General features: G+C 56.3%; 2 protein-coding genes across 2 annotated transcripts in view; both read right to left on the bottom strand.

The window, feature by feature from the left end:
- The window catches only part of LOC142595961 (antigen WC1.1-like), a 140,218-nt gene that overhangs the window by 96,881 nt on the left and 23,342 nt on the right, over positions 1 to 19,995 (bottom strand).
- LOC142595921 (SUN domain-containing protein 3-like) lies at positions 2,382 to 5,603 on the bottom strand. The gene is made up of 5 exons (XM_075724794.1): positions 5,553 to 5,603; positions 5,131 to 5,298; positions 4,668 to 4,754; positions 3,973 to 4,077; positions 2,382 to 2,483 (listed from the first exon to the last, which is right to left on the bottom strand). Exons 1-5 carry the CDS (start codon positions 5,601 to 5,603, stop codon positions 2,382 to 2,384), a joined length of 513 nt encoding a protein of 170 aa, XP_075580909.1.

The raw sequence follows: 19,995 nt of genomic DNA, 5'->3' as shown, positions 1-19,995 counted from the left end.
TCGGGCACCCCTCTGCCCTCCCAAAGTGCCCCCAGCCCCGCCCTGCCAGGGCTTGTTCTGCAGCCTGGTAAAGTGGGGGACCCCGACCTGGCCTTCTCCTTTTGTTTCTATTCACATTTAAAAGTTAATTGCTCACTCCACTAGCTCTTATTCCAAAAAAGGTTTTATCTGTTTCATACCTATGTGTTTATGGCTACATATATTTACTTTCTCTACCTTTGTAAATGTTTACATGCATATAGAGCTACAGATAAAGAAATACTGTTCATAATTTTAAATAAAATATGCATTTATACGTAATTGTCCACCTATTTATAACAATATATATTTTAGATAAATGTCCATATATGTACATGTGAGCCCTTCCTGGCCCAAAGGCGGTGGGCAGCCAATCCCAGGGCTGCCTGAGAAGACGTGGGTATGAAGGGGTGAAGAAGTGGCTGCCAGCCAATCCCAGTGCCGGATGAAAAGAGGTGGGCAAGGAGGCTGTGGGAAGTGGCAGCCTCCCTGTGGGCAATGCCAGGGGCTTCCTTTGTGCCGTGGCCCTGGGGACACCGGGACGCGTGGCCAGTCCTGCCAGCCAATCCCAGGGGCTGCCTGAGAGCAGGCGGGTGTGACGGTGTCAGGAAATGGCCGTCAGGCAATCAGAGAGCAGCATGAGGTGTCACCCAATGGCAGCTGACGGCCATGGCATGGCGGCACCCTGTCCCAGCCTGGCGGCCAAACCAAAGTGGCGGCCCCTGTGCAGGCAGGGGCAGGGCCTTCCGCGCCTGATGTCTCGCTGGGCACAGCGGAAGGGGTGGCCGGTGCTGGCAGCCAATCAGAGCAGAGCACGTGGCGGGAGAGGAGAGGGGCTGCCAGGGCAAATGGCGCCGGGGCTGCTGGCAGGGGCCGGGACTTCCCCCGGCAGCCGCTGGGCGCGGCACCTGTCCCGCCAGGGCTGGCGGAGCAGCGGGGCCTGTGCTGCTGGCGTGTCCCAGGGCAGGGATCCCAACAGGCAGCAGGAAGGGCCCTGGGGAGCTACAAACACCCCAGCCAGAGCTGGGCCTGCGCAGCTGCCCGAGCCTCCAGTTTCCTCCGAGCTCCAGGCCCCGGCAGCGACTGTCCCGCAAAACATACGGGCCATGGAAGTGACATGGAACAGCGGCCCTGGCTGAGCCCTCGGGGCAGTTTATCTGCGCTTCTCCTCCTGGGGAGCCTGCAGCTGCCCCAGCACCGCCTGCGGTCACCGTCTGACAGCGGCACAAAAGGAGCCCTCGCTCTGTGTGGGGGCTGTCTACGCATGCGCTGGCATGGTCTCTATTTTCATCTTGCTCGTGACAGCCAGCCACAGCATAGCTTGCTCTCACCTGTGTATGGGGGTGTGGAGGGAGCACGTCTGATCCCCTGAGAGTATTGGGTCAAGGCCCTGTTTGGCTGCCACAAGGGATAATACAATAATGAGGAAAGGAGGAAGCCACAGGCAAGAAGAGACAGGGACACAAACCTGACGGGCAGATGCTGAGGGAGGCAGTGCTGGGAACCAAAGCTGGCCAGTCATGCTGATGGATGGAGGCGTGTGAGAGGGGGAGAGTGTTTATTCCAGCAAGGTTATCTGCTTGGGGACCTTGTGAATTGGGAAGCTAAGAGACAAAAGGGGAAACCAGAAGCAAAGTGTGCTGAGACAGAGACTTGACAAAAGAAAGATGGAGTGAATGACAAGAAAGGAACTTTGCCAGTCACACTAGTTGTTGTGCCATCAAGAAACTACAGGTGCCACTTCCCAGAGGACCAACCGGACTTGTCAAGTGACATGATTGTGAATCAGAGGGACCATGGACTGGGAGGGATGCGGGAATCAGGAGAGCTATGCAAAGCCATGAGGGACGTGCAGAGGAAGGGGAAGCCGGGAGGAACAAAGTGGGGTTAGGCAGAAAATGGTATAAAAGAGGCCAGGTGCGTGTAAAACTCGACTTAGTGAGGAAGGGGATGGAGTTTTGAGTAAGAGGGAGGAGCCATGGGCTGGTGATGTATTAGGAAGAAACAGGGAAACACCTGTGAAAAGCTTCACAGGAATTAGGGTGTGTACCAATGGCTCTGCACCAATGCACGCAGCCTGGGTAACAGAGAGGAGGAGCTAAGCACCACTGTGCAGCTAGAAACCTTATGGCTGGTGTTCCCTCCAGGCCACCTGAGCACGAGGAGCCTTTTGAGGAAGCGTTCCTACTTCAGCGGCAGGAAGCATCCCACTGGGAGGCTGAGATCCTACTGGGGGACTTCAGTCCCCCTGCGTCTGCTGGAAAAGCAGCACAGCGAGCTGTAAGCAGTCCAGGAGACTCTTGGAGTGCGTTGAGCATAATTTCTTAATGCAGGTGATAGAGAGCCCAGCCAGAGGGGAAGCATTACGAGACCTGTTGCTTGCAGGCATGGAAGAAGTAAATAGAGAGGTCAAGGCTGGTTGCAGCCTGGGCTGCAGTGATCATGCCCTGGTGGAATTCTCGATCCTGAGGGATATGGCGATATGGGCCAGGTAAAGAGTAGGGTCAGGACCCTGAATTTCAGGTGAGTGAAGTTTGAGTGGTTTAAGGAATTAGTGGATGGGACGCGCTGGGACACTGCCCTCAGGGCTAAAGGAGCTGAAGAGAGCTGGCAGCTCTGTCAGAACATTTTTCTTAGCGTGCAAGAGCTCTTGATTGCCATGTGCAAGAAATTGTGCAAGGAAGGCAGGAGGCCCACATGGCTCAGTAAGGAGCTCCTGGTCCAAGTGCAGCGTCAGAAGGAAATGCAGAGGCAGTGGCAGCAGGGCCCTGTGTCGTGGGAAGAATATAGGGATGCTGCCTGGATGTGTAGGGATGGAATCAGGAAAGCTAAGGAAGAGCTGTGGCTGAATTTGGCAAAAGATGCAAAGAATAATAGAAGGGCTTTTACAGTTGTGTTGGCCAGAAAAGGAAGACTAAAGTAAATGTACCCACCGTGATGAATTCCCCTCTCACTCTTAAATTCATCTCTAAAAAGATCCAGTTATTAATCCCATGTAGATGTTTTCTCCACGGTGCTTGGCAGGACATTAAAGACAGGCAGCAGAGAGAGACCTTTCCCATTTAGTCTTGGCACAGGTAGACTAAAAGACCCTTTCTTCTTCCATTTCTTAAACCCATGTCCTTTTTATGAACATTTGCACCCACATCAGCTCTTGTAGGGGTTTTCCTAAATGCTCCTCGTTTATCTTCATCACGTTTAAAAGCAATTATGAGTAAGTTGCTAACACCAAGGCCACCCAGGGGCATCCCCCAGAAAACGTCCCCCCTGTCAATGCCCCCCGGCCATGGCTGACCCCAAGTACGCTGACCTGCCCGGCATCGCGAGTGTGGGGCTGAAGCGGGGAGCAGGCAGGGCCAGGGTGTCCAGAGGGGGAGCGGGGGGAGCGGGTACGTGGGTGGCTGAGGGGGTTGGAGGGGTGTGGGAGAAGGGAAGGGGATGGGCGTGTCTGCGGGGGAAGTGAGGGCATGAGGGGTGTTTGTGGGGGGAGCTAAGAGGTGACCACAGAAAGAGTAAACGGACAAAAGGGGGGAATTATTCTCCAAGGATATCCCATTTTATGTGCCTTTAAATGAAACACTAAACATGGTGCCTAGACAGGCCTGCTTTGCTCCTCTTCTCTGCCAGCAGGAGAGCTTTCCCGGGGCTGCGATTCTGCTCTCTCAGTGACACTGGAGCTTTGGTGAGCGACCCTGGGCTGTGGGAGCCGGAGCTGGACCACGGGGGCTTCTCCTTCAAGCCCCATTCCCCTGCGCTGTCCCTTGCAGCCCGGACCACAAGCATCCTTCTCCTGAGGGACAAAGCTCCCTTCCCCACTAGCAGCACAAGCTGTAGGAAGCTCCCTGGAAGAACGTTTGCAAGGGACACACACAAGTCGAGCTGCCACACATCCTCTTTGTTTTATTATTCTTCCTAAAGGAGGTCTTGGGCCTGCGGGTGGTCGTTGAGGCTCACCATCTTCCCATGAACCTGTACCCGGTACACACAGGTGTACTCTGGGTTTCCCCAGTTGCTCTGCACCTGGAATTTGATGTAGCGAAAGGTCCTGGGAAGCTCCTTCTGTAAAGAAATGGGGGGAGCCATCATTGCGCTGGTGGGAAGAGCCACAACAGATTGCGGGAGGCCCCCCTGCCTGCGCTCCCCTGCTGAGGACCAAAGGGCAGCCCTGACGGAGGAGGAAGCCAGGGCAAGCAGAGCCCCCTTTGCCAGGGCCAAGGAGGAGCCCTCTGTGCCTAGAAAGCAAAGGCCTGGCCTCAGAGGCTTGCTGAGGGCAGCTGTGGAAAGCGGAGGCACAGTGCTGCCCGGGCTGCCGCGGGACGCGGGGAGAGTCCCGCTGAGGGGGGCAGGCGTCTGCCATCCTCCCTGCCACCGTCTCCCCTGAGGGGGACTGTTTCCCTTCCCGCACCCCTTCCCACTGCTGCTTTCTCTGCGCTACCCGAAGGGAAAGGAAAGCCCTTGCAAAGGTGGGGCAGCTGCCTCGGCCAGCAGAGCAAAGCCCCATTTGCCCTCCTCTTGCCGCCTTCCCCGCAGGGGCATGGAGCGTGGGAGAGCAGAGGCTGGCTGGGGTGATCCTCTGCACTCTTTCCTCCAAGGACTTGCAGACAAGCCTGCCTTCTTCCCGGGCATCCTGCCCACAGCTCTTGCAGTACCTGCACATGGAATGTCTGAGCGATCTCCTTGTGCACGTCGTAGGTGAATGTCCCCAGGAGAGTTTCTGCCGTTGCCTCATCCACTCCCTCAAAGACGAGAGAGAAAGGGAGCCGGTCAGGCCGAAGCAGGGTGTCAGAAAATGGGCACGGCGAGGCCAAATGCGGGAACCCTTGCCCACCTCCCTTGGCTCCCTTGGTGACTCAGCTTAGGGTGAGTGTGGGTCGGGATGCTTTCAGCATGTGCTCCAGGATCGTTGGCCATGAAGCAGAGAAGAAGCCCCCAAAGGCACAGAACCTGCACGTGCCCCCAGTGGCGCCCCAGGGGATGCGGTGCGCTGCAGCACCCAGCCCCAGACAGAGCTCTGAGAGAAGCCACCACGAGAAGCACATCTCTGGTACAGCTTTTCCCTGGGGCCGCCCCCCACCCCCAACCCTCCCCGAGAAGTGCAAGGCCAGGACTTACGGAGACAGCAAAGTCTTTGGGGGCACTGCTGACTTCCCCGGAAGGAGAGACTGCCTCGGAGATATGCCAGATGGTGAAAGCCTTTGGCCAGATTTGCTCAGGCAGCCGGATGACCACGTGGCCCCGAGATCCTTGGAAAGCCCAGCAGTTGCCAGGGGCAATATGGGGCTGAAACCAGAAAGCCATGACCATCAGTTGCTACTGGCAGCCAAAGAGCCACCACAGCTGCCTGTTTGGCCAGAAGCAGAGACCTTGCCTTGCCTGTGGGCTGCAATCCTGTTTGTAAATGAGTACAAGTGCATGGGCAGCAGGGCAATATGGAAGTGTTTCTACAAACCCTCTGGGCTCCACCGCCTTTCCCAAGGCAGCTCTGCTTTCTCAGAGCCTGCAGAGAAAGGGCAGGTCTCCCTAGTGTACCTCACCCCATCGTCCTTCAAAGATTCCGCTGCAGCTACAAGGTCCAATGCAGACATGGACCCTGCTTCAGACGTGGTAGACCAGATCAGGGCCGGGGGCCCAGAGGAGCACCTCTCGCTGCTGGCATGGCTCAGCAGCCCCCACCACTCCCACCCACTCTGGAAAGGGACCCTCAGAGGTGCCGTATGGCAGTGGGACTCCCAAGGACAAAGTTCCTTGGCAAACTGCAGCCAAGGGTGGTGGGCAGGTCACAGCAGCTGGGTTCATCTCGGTCCCCTTCCTGATGGGACGCAGTGCTGCCAGGGATCGCAGGGGTCAGGAATGCAATGCAGGCTGCGGCAAAGTGCTGTGCACTCACAAGCCTGTGAGTTCCTGCAAGGCAGAGGGAAAGCAGGTCTTGTCCAGCAGCTGCCAAGCCTCTGCAGGCAGGCTCCAAACGCCGTGCAGAGAAGGGTCAGGTGAGCTTGGGTCAAGCCCCGTCCCCCGGCCCCTTTCCTTCCTCTGGTTTACAAATGGCTCCCTTCCAGCACCGTGGGTAGTAGATGGAAAGGCCGGGAGCCCTGGGTGCGAAGCAAGTGAGTGCAGGCAGCATGAAGCCAGCTGAGACGGCTCCACAGCGTGTGTTGCTTGGCAAGCAAGCGCTCTTACCCCAGAGACTGCAGCTCCGCTTCAGGAAGGCCCGACACCTCCTGCAAGATAAAGAGGGTGTGGGATGGACTCCTTACTATGACTCTCTTAAGACGGGATCATAGTTACTAACTGGGCAGAGCTGCAGAGGTCACACCTCCACGTGGTCCCGCTGGATGCCCTTCGGGGTAACCAAGTTGGCCTCTGCCCCAGACCGGGAGTTATAGTTCCTCCTACCCTATCGACTGGCCTCACCAACCAGTTGATAGTATTCACCAAAGGTGAAACACAGTTAAGGCTCGATTCCGTGTCGATGCCCAAAACCTACGCCCAATAGGTCAATATTTGGGCCAAGCAGGACAGCTTTGGAGGGTGGAGCTGTGCGGCTATTTGACTCACCCTCACATGGATGAGACTAATGGCCTATCGCGATGCGGACCGCGTCTGTATCGGGGGCCACTTGATTGCGACAATGTACGGGTCGAGAGGGAGCGCGCGAGGGTTCTCTCTCCCCACAGGGGCTCCGGCTCCACCATTGCCATCGACGCCCAGCCCGAGATCCCGAGTACCGCTGCGGACCTGGCGATCGAGAGCACGCCGGTGGTGAGGACTCCGGAGGGACACTCACCGCGTCCGAGCAGAGGGATCCGGATGGGAAGAACGTCGGGACGGACCACCGGACGAGAGGACTTGGTGACAGGGGCCTTGGACTCTCGTTGTCCCGACAAGGGAATGAATGCGCGGGCGCGTGCGTGTCGGGTGCGAACGCGTGCGTTTCGGGCTTTATTCTCTGTAACACTTGTACTGTGACTTGTAACGACCGTAAGAGAAATAAACACCGCTTCTCCTCCCGGGCACCTGGCATGGTCGGGAGTAGGTAGACTAAATGACGTGGGACTCGGCGCATGACGCGTCACATCCAGATTATGACACAGGTGGATGGGCCACCTTTACTTAACCCGGAAAAGAAACGTATATTCTCTATATATGTTTGCAAAATAGCTTGTTTACTGCCAGAATTGACTCTTTGGAGAGACACTCTATTGGAGCAAGCATGAGGAGCACTGCCAGGGCTTCCCAAAGGAGACTCCCCTACGGAGAGGTGGCAGAATTTCCTGCTGCTTTCAGTCACTTTGGAGAGACCCTGACCCAAACCTGGCCTCTTTAACCATCCACGTTCAGCAGAGCATCTTTCGGGTCGCCATCTGACCCCCCCCCCCAGGCTCTCCGATGGGTATGCAGGCAGCAAAGGCACCTTCTGCCAAAGTGCTCCCCACTTCAGCCTGCCACCCTCTGGAAGTCACTCGGGAAGATCCGTCTCCGTGTTAAACCCCAAGCAGGCGCTAAGGAGACTGAAGGATGACCAGAAGTGCTCCTCCCTCGCCTCTGCCTCAGCGGTGATGGGGAGTTTCGAGCAGGCACTGCGTGTTCCCAGGGGAGGCAGGAGGGCAGAGCGACGGCCTTTGCAGGCGTTGGCTTTCCCTCAGCAAGGGACACTTACCTGCAACGCTCCCGTTCCCCACACCGTTGGGTGTCTCCAGCAGTAGACAAGAGCTGTGGGTCACATTGTCAAGAGATGGTTATTTTCCTGAGGAGCTGCTCCCTCTCCCCAGGACTGAGAGGCCCATTTTTGGTGAGGGGTACTCACCCGACAGGACGGGAAGCAGCAGGAGAAGGAGCCTCAGGACACTCCTGCCCTTCTGGTGGGTGTGGCGTTGTCTAAAAGAGCAGGACCACTGCTGTTAGCAAAGCACAAAATCTGGGACATGTATTTGCCAGGGATCCGCTTAGGAGCTCGCTTGCCACCAGGTTCCTGTGCTCAGCACAGCTGCAAGTCTGAAAGCCCAAGGGCCTTTGGGAAGGTCTGGCCCGTTGCACCCCACCCCGGGACACAAAGAGCTCTGGCCTGAGACAGGGGCAGCAGCCTGGCCCTGCTCGGCTCTCCCCGCAGAAGGGGCAGGGCCGTGCCCCCAGAATGGGGTTGCTGGGCTGCCCGGCTGGAGGGCAGTAGTGCAGACAGCCCCCGTGCTGTGGGGCTGCCTGCTCCTGCCGGGAAGCCAGGCAGCACACAAGGCTTCTGGCCTGACCACCCTCTGCTTTCTGGGCCCCCTTGCACCCACCTGCCCAAAGTGGCTGGCATCTCCACAAGCCCAGCACACCGACCAGGCACAGGGCAAAGCCTGCTCTCCTCCCGAGACCCAAGCACCTCTTCTCCAGGCATGCGCTAGCTGCTGCCAGTGCTCTGCTTCGCACTGCTGCCCACCTCTGCAGCGCGGGGTTTTATGGAGGGCAGCAGGTTATGACATCACAAGAGCCGCCTGGTGATGCCCGTGATGAGCTGAGAGGGGCTACCAAGAAAGGGTTGCTGTGCTGCCTGGAGGGAGCAACCCTGTGGGTGAGCCTCCGCCCGCAGCTGCAGCTCCCAGAGACAAGGGGCCCAGAAGCACCCGGGAGCACAGAGAGCAGCAGCTCCTTTGGCTCCTGGCATCAAGCAGCGTGGTGTGCAGGTCCCCTCAGGCTGGAGGGCCACCCAATGCAGACTGGCACCTCTGCATACAGCCAGGGCTGCTCAGATGCACGCGTTTTCACACGGTGTTAACGGAGATGACGCTGTGCATGGTGGAAATGATCAGCAGCATGGCTGTCTCTCTCTCTCTCTCTCTCGAGTGGTGCTGCTGTCCTGGCCTCCCTCCCTGCCTCCCTCCTGCCAGTGCTGGGCCAGCTGCTGTCCCCAGACCAGGAAGAGCTGCTGCAGGCACCCAGGGTGCTCCCCGGAGAGCCCTGTGCCACCTCCTCTGCCTTCCTGGCTGCCCAGGGATGTTCCTGGGCCACAAAGAAGGCCACAAATGTGCCTTAATCCTGACATCACTAATAGTACTGCTGCTTACAATCAACCTACTAGGCCTATTACCATATACATTTACCCCAACCACCCAGCTATCAATGAACATCGCACTAGCCTTCCCACTATGACTAGCCACCCTACTCACAGGCCTATGAAATCAACCCTCAGCCTCCCGAGGACACCTACTACCCAAAGGAACCCCAACACTACTAATTCCTGCCCTAATCATAATCGAAACCACCAGCCTCCTTATCCGACCACTAGCGCTAGGAGTCCGCCTCACAGCAAACCTTACAGCAGGACATCTCCTTACTCAACTCATCTCCACAGCCACAACCGCCTTACTCCCCATCATCCCAGCAGTGTCAATCCTAACTGCATCAATCCGATTCCTCCTAACAATCCTAGAAGTAGCAGTAGCCATAATCCACACCTACGTCTTTGTTCTCCTACTAAGCCTATACTTACCAGAAAACATCTAATGGCTCACCAAGCACACTCCTACCACATAGCAGACCCAAGTCCCTGGCCCATCTTGGGAGCAGCTGCCGCCATACTTACTATGTCACGTTTAATCATATGATTCCACCACAAGTCATCACAACTCCTGGCCCTAGCTCTGCTCTCCATAGTCCTAGTTGTAATCCAATGATGACAAGACGTTGTACAAGGAAGCACATTCCAAGGCCACCACACCCCTACTGTCCAAAAACGCCTGTGACACGGAATAATCCTCTTCATCATATCCGAAGCAGCCTTCTTCCTGGGTTTCTCCTGGGCATTCTTCCACTCCACAGCTGTCTGGGCACCAAGGGCATGTGCTGCTGCACCCAGCGAGCAGCTGGGTGGGGGCTGATCCAGGGCATAGAATCATAGAACGGGTTGGGTTGGAAGGGATCATCTAGTCCAACCCCCCTGCCATGGACAGGGACATCTTTCATTAGATCAGGTAGCTCAAAGCCCCACCCAACCTGACCATGAACACTTCCAGTGATGGGGCAGCCACGCTTCTCTGGGCGACCAGAGTCTCACAACTCTTACTGGAAAACATTTCTTCCTTACGCCCAAGCTAAACCAACCCTCTTTCACTTTAAAACCATTGCCCCTTGTCCTGTCACTACAAGCCTTGATAAAAAGTCTGCCTCTGTCCTTCTTGCAAGCGCCCTTTATATATTGAAAGGCCGCAGGAAGCTCTGCCCAGAGCCTGCACTTCTGCACTCTGAACAACCTCAACTCTCTCAGCCTTTCTTCATAGCAGACGTGTTCCAGCCCTCGGATCATTTTTGTGGCCCTCCTCTGGACCCGCTCCAACAGATCCATGTCTGCAGTGCAAGCTGTTGGAAGCCCCCTGGAAGAACGTTTGTGAGGAACAAGTCGAGCTGCCACACACCTTCTTTGTTTTATTATTCTTCCTAAAGGAGGTCTTGAGCCTGCGGGTGGTCATTGTGGCTCGCCACCTTCTCGTGAACCTGTACTCGGTACATAGCGGTGTACAGTCAGAGCCGTCGTAGGGAGCACAGCAGCCACCTCCCTCCGACCGGTCACCTGGCATTCACGGTGTTAGTAAAAAACAAACGCATTTTGTTTTCTTCTCGTTCGTGCGCAGGTACTGGAAAGAAGGCAGCAGAAGTACACCCTAGCTAAAACCCCTTGTATTGCTGGCAGTAACGGTGCCTCTTGGCTGGGAGCATGAGAAGTACCCCTTTTCACGCTCTTGACCCTTTATATACAGTTTTGAGACTACTCACATATTCATTTTTGCAATGTACATAACCTATATGCTTTGGCCATGACATCCCTTGTTACCATACGCTTTTGAGGATTTGTTCACATCAACCCCCATGCAAGCATGCTTAATGCATATTTATAAGCTGAGCTTGCACTACTTTGTTGCAACTTTGGCACTTTCAGCTGGCTTGGCCTGGTTTCTCCTAACAACAAACCCTCTTATGCAAGTGCGGTCATTGTTGGTCAAGTTCCATTGCGCCTGTGTGAAAACGGGCAACCGTTTACGCAGGACGGTGCACACACCCTCCTGCCTGCAAATCGGGCAAGAACCAGGTCTGAGGCAGAGCCATCGTGGGGCACGCACAGGCAGAAGGGAAAGCAGCAGCCACCTCCCTCCGGCCCGTCAGCAGACATTCACTATTGACACGGTCGCGCACTTGTCCTACAATCACAGATGTCTGTCTTCTCTTTCTGGTTTTATTTCAAAAGAACCGGGACGTCACTGGGCGGCTCCCAAAGGCAGCCGCCAGCTTCGGTGGCAGGACCCAGTTAAGGATGTCCCTGTTCAGCAGGACCAGGATGAGGACGACGATCTGCAGGAAGGCGAGGAACAGAAGAAATCTCCTGTGGGACAGGAGAGGGGTCAGGCAGAACAGGGGGCAAATGTGTCTCAGCTCTTTCCAACCACCCTCTTCGCACAGCACCGTGGCACCTTGAACCGTGCTGGGCACAACACTCCCCGCTCAGGACTGGGGTGAGGGGCCCGGCTACCTCTCTCGGCTCTACTGTACGTCTCCCCGGTGGGCCCCAAAATCCCCCCCTACGCGCCCCCCAAGCTAGGAAGAAAAGAAATACTGAACCATTTCATCCCAGAGAAGTCCAAAGCTGCCTAGTGCCCTTGGACCACTGGCACGGACATGCCAGTGCCTATGGAAGAGCCCCGGCACCCTGACTGCCCCGGGCCACTCACCTCAGCCAAGAAGTGATGTTATGCCTCCTTGACGCCAGCTGCTCCTCCTAGAGGCCAAGGCACAGCAGGGACATGTGTTGGGGTGTGCGAGGCGGCGAGGTTTGGGGGCTCAGCCCCCCTCCCTCGTTCGCGCTGAGATCAGTGCCCCCATGTCCCCCGGGCACAGTGCAGACCCTTCCCTCCCCAAGGCCCACAGCGGGGTTGTCTGTCCTACCAGCCGCACAGCCACCATCTCCTGCAGCAGCGACTCGCCTGTCTTGTCCGCCGGCGCCACCTTCCCCCTGCTACGGACACCATGGGGTTCTGGGCTGTGAGAAGAGACCTCGGCCGGCATGGTGGCCCCCTGGGTGGCCAACAGGGAGCCAGGGTGCTGCCCAGGCTCTGCCGGGGCTGGCACCAGGCACCGCGGCATCCCAGCACTGCACAGACCCACCCCCTGCCCCTGTCCTGCCCCAGGCCTGGGGGGCATGGAGGAGAGCCTGGGAGCTGCTCAGAGTGCTGCAGAGCTGCTTGCAGGAGTCCTGAGTGGCACAGAGAGGTTTTGAGCTGCTTAGGAGAAGACAAAGGGCTCTGCAGAGCAGGCTGGAGCAGCGGACAGGAGCCACAAAGATGTCTGCAAGTGGCAGAGCTCTGCCCAAAGCTGCTGAGCATCCCCCACCCCGCTGCCCCAGGTTTCAGTCGGGGCCCCATCACCACTCACAAAGCTGTTGGCTCTCGGAGGCATTCCTGTCTCTCCAGGAGGTGCTGGAGCTTGTTCCTGAGCAGCTGGAGAAGCAAAGGGCCCAGTCAGGAGTCCATGCCATGTCTGCTCTGAGGGGGCTTCCCCCCACAAACCTGTGGACCCCCCGTCCCTCCAGTCCCCAGTACCTTCTTGACCTCAGCCTGCTCCTGAACAGCTTGTGCCAGCTCTGACCACTGCTCCCCCTGCAAAGCAAGCGGGACACATTGCAGGGAGCCATGGTGGGAAAGGGCATCCCCACTCAGTCCCCAGGGCACTGGGAGGTCAGGCCAGGGCCAGGGCGGCAGGCACACGGGTGTCCTGGGGCCAGCACCATTGCTCAGCGGCTCTGGCCACTCCCCGAGGCACTTCTGGGTGCGGGTCACAGACCTTGATCAGCTCCCGCACTTTTGTGCCTCCCTCTGCCTTTCCCTGACAGAGGTGTGCCTGGGAGAGAAGGGGGAACGGGAACGGCTCCAGGAGGGGCAGGGGGTGGAGGAGGACCCATGCCACCGGCCAGGGCGCAACGCCAGACTCCCCATTGCCTCCCCTCCAGCCCATGCCTGGGTTCCTGTCACACCCGGTGTCCCCGTACAGCCAAGTGAGGGTCACTCATCGCACCCCCTTCCCCAAAGCCATAGTGCTGTGCCTGCTGTGCCTGCTGTGCCTGCAGACCCATCAGGGTCCCCTCTGCAGCACAGCCGCAGCCAAGAGCCTGGGGGATCTCCAGAGGCCCAATCCCTCCATCATGGATGCCATATCCCGGAGTAAATATCCTCCGCAGCCACACCACTGCCCGTGGCTGCTGGGCTGCACGGACCCAGCACTGGCACCCCCCTCCCGGACCCTGTCAGAACGGGCCTCCTTTTCCCCTGTACCTTCAGCACCTCTTCCAGGCTTGCAGCTGCCTCCTCCTTTGCCAGCTGAACGTGCTCCTGTGGGAGAAGAGGGGAAGAGAAGCAGCCATCAGGGCACCGGGACGCTCGCATGAGTGCACTCACGGCTCCCTTCGGGCACTGCCTTTGCCCTCACGTCCCCTCTCCTTCCCAGCCCTGCAGGCACTGCAGGCAGCCAGAGCGACCCCCAGGCCCAACTCTGGACGCGGTCCACAGCTGGACATGGGGCTGAGCAAGTGGCTCTAGGTGACCCTGCTTGAGCAGGGGCATTGCACAAGACCAGATGATCTCCAGAGGTCCCTTCCAGCCTCAACCAGTCTGTGATTCTGTGAACTCACCTTTGCCTGGGCCACCAGCCCCTCCAGCTGCTGGAGCTCCCGGCGGTTGTTCTCAAAACACCGCGCCACAAGACGGTTCTGGGAAGAGGAGCCGGACACAGGCACTGAGCCCCTGACACAGCCCCAGGTGCTGCAGCTGGGGGACGTGGGCAGAGGAGGGGACACTGACCTCCATGCTGAGCTCCTCCATGGTTTGCCGCAGCTCCTGCTGCTGCTTGCCCTGCAGGGGGAAAGGAGGGCTCAGGGGCTCAGGTCTCGCAGCCCCAGCCCCCGGGCACAAGGGGAACACTCCACACCTACCAGACACTGCAGCAGCTCCTTGTGCCTTTGTGAGTCGCCAGAACACTGCAGCAGGCGCTCCCGGAGCATGCGGAGGTCTTGCTTCAGCACCTCTGCCTGCATGGCTGCACCTGCGCGTCGGGAGCCAGCAGGGTGTGAGTGGCACGGCCGTGGGAATTGTCAGGGATGGCCAGGGCTGGCACGGGAGCCTCCCCCAGAGAGGGGCTCCGTCAGCCGCCTGCACTCACGCACCTGTGTCCCACTCTGCCAGCGGTCCTGTGCTCGCGCACGCACTGGTTCCATGCGCGGCTTGGCCTGCACCAGCTGGGTGCTGAGCTTCTGGCCAGGTGTGGTGCGGGGCTGAGGAGAGAAGGAGTTTCTCCTGCCCTGCTTTGCCGGGCACCCGCGCGGCCCCTCTGCACAGTGGACGCCGGAGAGGTCGTTGGCGAGTACTCTCCATACTCCTGCCCAGCAGCACCCAGGTTCTCCTCCAGATGCTCCCCCGCCTCTGGGAGCAGCACCCTTTGTACCCTCCAGGGCGCCCGTGTCACAAGCCCACAGTGACATCGCGGTGACACGGCCACCACTGCCCACTGTGACACGACAATCACCTCCCCGGGGCTGGTGCCAAGAGCTGACGTGGGAAACAGGGCATCACTCTCAGCACCCACTCTCAGCGCACGGCCGGAGCAACCACGGTCACCGCGTGTCGGCCTCTCCCCGCGGGGTTTGCCTGTCCCGCGGAAGTCCAGCTGCGGCAGCTCCCCACACCAGGTCCACACGGGAGCCGGGCTGCACATGGACTCCCAGCAGGCACACGCAGACACTCACAGAGAGGCGCGTGCAGCACGGGTGTGCACGGACGCACACACCGCTTGGGCTCCAAGACAGGGCTGAAACACCCAGCCCCCTCCAGGATCCAGCACCCAGCTCTGGGGGGGAAGTGCAGCCCAGGAAGGGGAACAAAAAGACTAGCCCTGTGCTCTAGTCTGTGCTTGCAGGCTGCCAAGAGGAGTGGAGTGTCTCTCCTGCTCAGAGAGCCGTGGCTGCTGGCACGCAGGGGAGCACCAGGAGGAAGGGGTGGGGGCACCCGGCAGGCAGGCAGTGACTGAGGGTATCAGGGCTGTCTGGGGGGAGGCAGAGACATCTGTGAGGCTGATGTCTTTAACAACGCCCGGTGAGCAGCATTGCCACGCAGGAGCATGGAGCGTGCCGAGCTTGAGCCTCTGGATATGAGGCAGGGTGTGAAATTCACTGTCTGTCATTGCAGCACCTCTCTTTCACTTGACTTTTAAGTAATTCATTAATACCTGACGGGCGTTGCAACCTGTCCTGTTTTCTGATCATTTGGGTTTGTCCATCTGAGGGAAAACCCCATGCCTTTCCTCAGCTGCAAATACCAATAGAGAGAGCATTGTAGGTGGACGTAGTGCTGGAGATGGAGATGCCATTGCAGATGCCCAATCCATTTACAGAAGAAGATACCGTTGCAGCTTCCATTGCAGATGCAAATACCATTTCAGATGGCCCTGCAGCATGAATTTGCATTGCAGACGCCACTGCAGATACCTTTGCAGATGCACAGTCCATTGGCCAGAACATTGTAGATGCAGGTGACGTTGCAGATATCCTTGACAATGCCTTTTCACATACAGCCATAGACAGCAATCCCACGAGGAAGATACCGACTCAATTGCAGATGCAACGGCAGATACAGGGGCACATACAGACAGAAGACACCTACCATTAGAGATACAGTACAGTCACAGACACCGTTACGCATACACTTGCAGGGGCAGTCATAGATACAGACAGAACTGCACATGCAGTTCCAGCCACCAGAAGAGCCCCAGCCACGAGTACACATTCAGTTACAGCTATGGATACAGATACAGAGACCGATCTCGCTCCTGGGAGGGGAACCATTACAGAGAGAGCTGCCGTTACACATACAGGGAGTGGTAGACATACCACTGAAGGTACAGGGAGTATCTGCATCTCCATTGGGTGACTGCAATGGCTTCAGCATCTTTGAGAGCAACTCTAAAGGCAATTGCATCTGCAGGGCCATCTGCAGTGGTATCTGCGTCTGCAAGGCCATCTCCAGTGGCATCAAGGGCTGTATCTTCAAAGGAAGCTTCAACGGCATCTCCATCTGCAATGGCGTCTGCAAAGGTACCTGCATCTGCAACGGCATCTTCATCTGAAGTGGTGTCTGACATGGCATCTGCATCTCCACTGGCGTCTGTAATGGTTTCTGCATCTGCAATGGCGTCTGCAATGGCACCTGCATCTTCAACAGCATCTCCATCCGCAACCTCATCTGAAATTGTATTTGCATCTGCAACGGCATCTGCATCTGCAATGGTGTCTGCAGTGGAGAGCGTACAGATGCACACAGAGCATTGCAGACGCTATGGCTTTGCAGATGCCATTGCAGATTCAAATGCCATTGCAGCCACCATTTCAGCTGAACAAGCCACTGCTGACAACCCTGCAGGTGCTGCTATCAAAGCAAACAGCACTGCAGAGGCAGGTACCACTGCAGCTGAAGAAACCATTGCAGATGGCATTGCAGATCCAGCTCCCGCTGCAGGTGCAGAGGCCCTTGGAGATGCCGATCCCATTGCAGCTATCGATAGCGTTGCACATACTGATACAGGTACCCACGCCATTGCCGATGCCACTACCAGGACTGTCACAGATCCCAACACCAGTACAGAGAAGGCGATAGCATTACAGGTAGTCACACAGATCCTGAGACCGTCAGTGGTACAGATACCATTAGAGATACCCCTGCGCTTCCTAGTTCAGCTAGAGAGGGAATTACGTGTGCGCATACAGAAACCATTCCAAGTACATGTGCAGGTCCAGATACCGTTAGCAATGCAGATACAGTTACGGGTACAATTACAGGTACAGGCACAGATACCATTAGAGACACAGATACTGGCACCATCAAATACACTGCTGCCAGCATCATCACAGAGACCAATATCATTACAGGCATGGACCCACACTGAATTGCCAATACAACTGCAGGGACAGGCACAAACCAGATACAATTCCAGATACAGGTGCAATTGCACATACAATTGAGGATACAAGTGCAGTCACTGATCCAAGTGCACTTTCAATTACACCAAAAGCAGCAGATACAGCAAGTGACACCATTACCGACTGAGGGCCCGTGACAGACAGAGGAACCATCAGACACCTCTGCACCGCAAGTTCCCATTGCAGATGCTATTGATGATGCATAGAGTGTTGCGGATGCCAGAGCAGATGAGGATGCCATTACAGACAGAGACAGCATTGCAAATGGCATGGCAGATCAGATACCATTGCAGAACCCATTGCACAGACCTTTGCAGATGCACAGATGCCACAGGTGCAGACACCAAAGCCAATAGCGCTGCAGATGCAGACGCCATGCCAGATGCAGATTCTGCTGCAGCTGCAGATAGCACTGCAGAAACCACCGCAGAGACCATTGCTGATGCAAAGTCAGGTGCAGGTACACTAGGAGATGCAGAGGCCACAGCAGACACTCAGAGCATTACAAATGCCTTTGCCGATGCAGAGGCCATCGCACATTCTGATCCCACGGCAGATAGCGATAGCATTACACATACCGATGCAGATACAAGTGCCATGATAGATGCCATCACCAATACCATTACAGATCCCGATACCACTACAGATCGAGACAGCAATGGCGTTACAGTGATGCACACGTATCGAGACCAATAATGGTACATGGCGTTAGGGATATCATTGCAGGTAGAGGCAGAATTACTCGTGCACGTACAGAAACCAAATACACCATTTGCCATGGAGTGATCCAGACGGCACTGGAACAGTGTGAAGCTCCAGAACATCTGCAGTACATTGATGACATCATTGTGTGGGGCAATACAGCAGAAGAAGTTTTTGAGAAGGGAAAGAAAATAGTCCAAATCCTTCTGAAGGCCGGTTTTGCCATCAAACAAAGAAAGGTCAAGGGACCTGCACAGGAGATGCAATTTTTAGAAATAAAATGGCAAGATGGACGTCGTCAGCTCCCAATGGATGTGATCAACAAAATAACAGCTCTGTCCCCACCAGCTAGCAAGAAGGAAACACAATCATAGAATCATAGAATTGTTTAGGTTGGAAAAGACCTTTAAGATCATCCAGTCCAACCATTCACCTAACATTACCAAGTCTACACTAAACCAACCAAGGGTAGACTAGACTAAACCATGTCCCGAAGTGCCACATCTGCCCGTTTTTGAACGCTTCTAGGGATGGTGAGTGCACCACCTCTCTGGGCAGCCTGTTCCAATGCTTGACCACCCTTTCCGTGAAGAAATTTTTCCTAATATCCAACCTAAACCTCCCCTGGTGCAGCTTGAGCCCATTTCCTCTTGCCCTATTGCTAATTACGTGGGAGAAGAGACCAACACCCACCTCACTACACCCTCCTTTCAGGCAGCTGTAGAGAGCGATAAGGTCTGCCCTCAGCCTCCTCTTCTGCAGACAGAGTGCCCTCAGCCGCTCCGCATAAGGCCTGTGCTCCAGTCCCTTCACCAGCTTCGTTGCCCTTCTCTGGTGTCCTGGTTTCGGCGGGGATAGAGTTAATTTTCTTCCTAGATGAGTTAATTTTCTTCCTAGTAGCAGGCATAGTGCTGTGTTTTGGGTTTAGTAGGAGAAGAATGTTGATAACACGCTGATGTCTTTAGTTGTTGCTAAGTACTGCTTATGCTAGTCAAGGACTTTTCAGCTTCCCATGCTCTGCCAGGGGCACAAGAAACTGGGAGGGGGCACAGCCAGAATAGTTGATCCAAACTGCCCCAAGGGCTATTCCATACCATATGACGTCATGCTCAGTATAGAAACTGGGGGGGGGTTGGCCGACTGGGTATCGATCGGCAGGTGGTGAGCAATTGCATTGTGCATCACTTGCTTTGTATATTCTTATTATTATCATCATTATTATCATTATTTTATTGTTACTATTATCATTAGTATTGTACTTTATTTCAATTATTAAACTGTTCTTATCTCAACCCAGGAGTGTTTCTCACTCTTACTCCTCCGATTCTCTCCCCCATCCCATCAGGGTAGGGGGAGTGAGCGAGCGGCTGCGTGGTGCTGAGCTGCTGGCTGGGGCTAAACCACGACAACTATAAATTGGAGAATGCTGCTGTCACCTCTTCTCTGTATAGAAACTGGGGGGAGTTGAGCAGGGGGCAGCGATTGCTGCTTGGGGACTGGCTGGGGATCGGGTCAGTGGGTGGTGAGCAATTGCATCATAGAATCATAGAATCATAGAACGCTTTGGGTTGGAAGGGACCTTTAGAGCTCACCCAGCCCAACCCCCCTGCAGGGGGCAGGGACAGCTTGAACCAGATCTGGTTGCTCACAGACCCGTCCAACCTGACCTTGAAGGTTTCCAGGGATGGGGCCTCCACCACCTCTCTGGGCAACCTGTTCCAGTGCCTCACCACCCTCAGTGTGAAAAATTTCTTCCTTATACCCAGTCTAAATCTATTCTTCTTTAGTTTAAATCCATTATTCCTTGTCCTGTCACAACAGGCCTTGCTAAAAAGATTCTCCCCATCCTTCCTGTAGGCCCCCTTTCAGTACTGGAAGGTCGCAATAAGGTCTCCTCGCAGCCTTCTCTTCTCCAGGCTGAACAACCCCAACTCTCTCAGCCTGGCCTCGTAGGAGAGGTGCTCCAGCCCTCGGATCATTTTGGTGGCCTCCTCTGGACCCGCTCCAGCAGCTCCATGTCCTTCCTGTGCTGAGGGCCCCAGAGCTGGACGCAGTGCTCCAGGTGAGGTCTCAGCAGAGCAGAGCAGAGGGGCAGAATCCCCTCCCTCGACCTGCTGGCCACGCTTGTTTTGATGCAGCCCAGGATAGGGTTGGCCTTCTGGGCTGCAAGCGCACATTGCTGGCTCATGTCCAGGTTTTCATCCCCCAGTAGCCCCAAGTCCTTCTCCGCAGGGCTGCTCTCCATCCCTCCATCCCCCAGCCTGCATTGATATTGGGGGTTGCCCCCT

Source organism: Pelecanus crispus, chromosome 25 (genome assembly GCF_030463565.1).
Source record: "Pelecanus crispus isolate bPelCri1 chromosome 25, bPelCri1.pri, whole genome shotgun sequence".
In the NCBI taxonomy this organism is placed as follows: Eukaryota; Metazoa; Chordata; class Aves; order Pelecaniformes; family Pelecanidae; genus Pelecanus; species Pelecanus crispus.
This window is presented reverse-complemented; position numbering and strand designations above follow the sequence as displayed.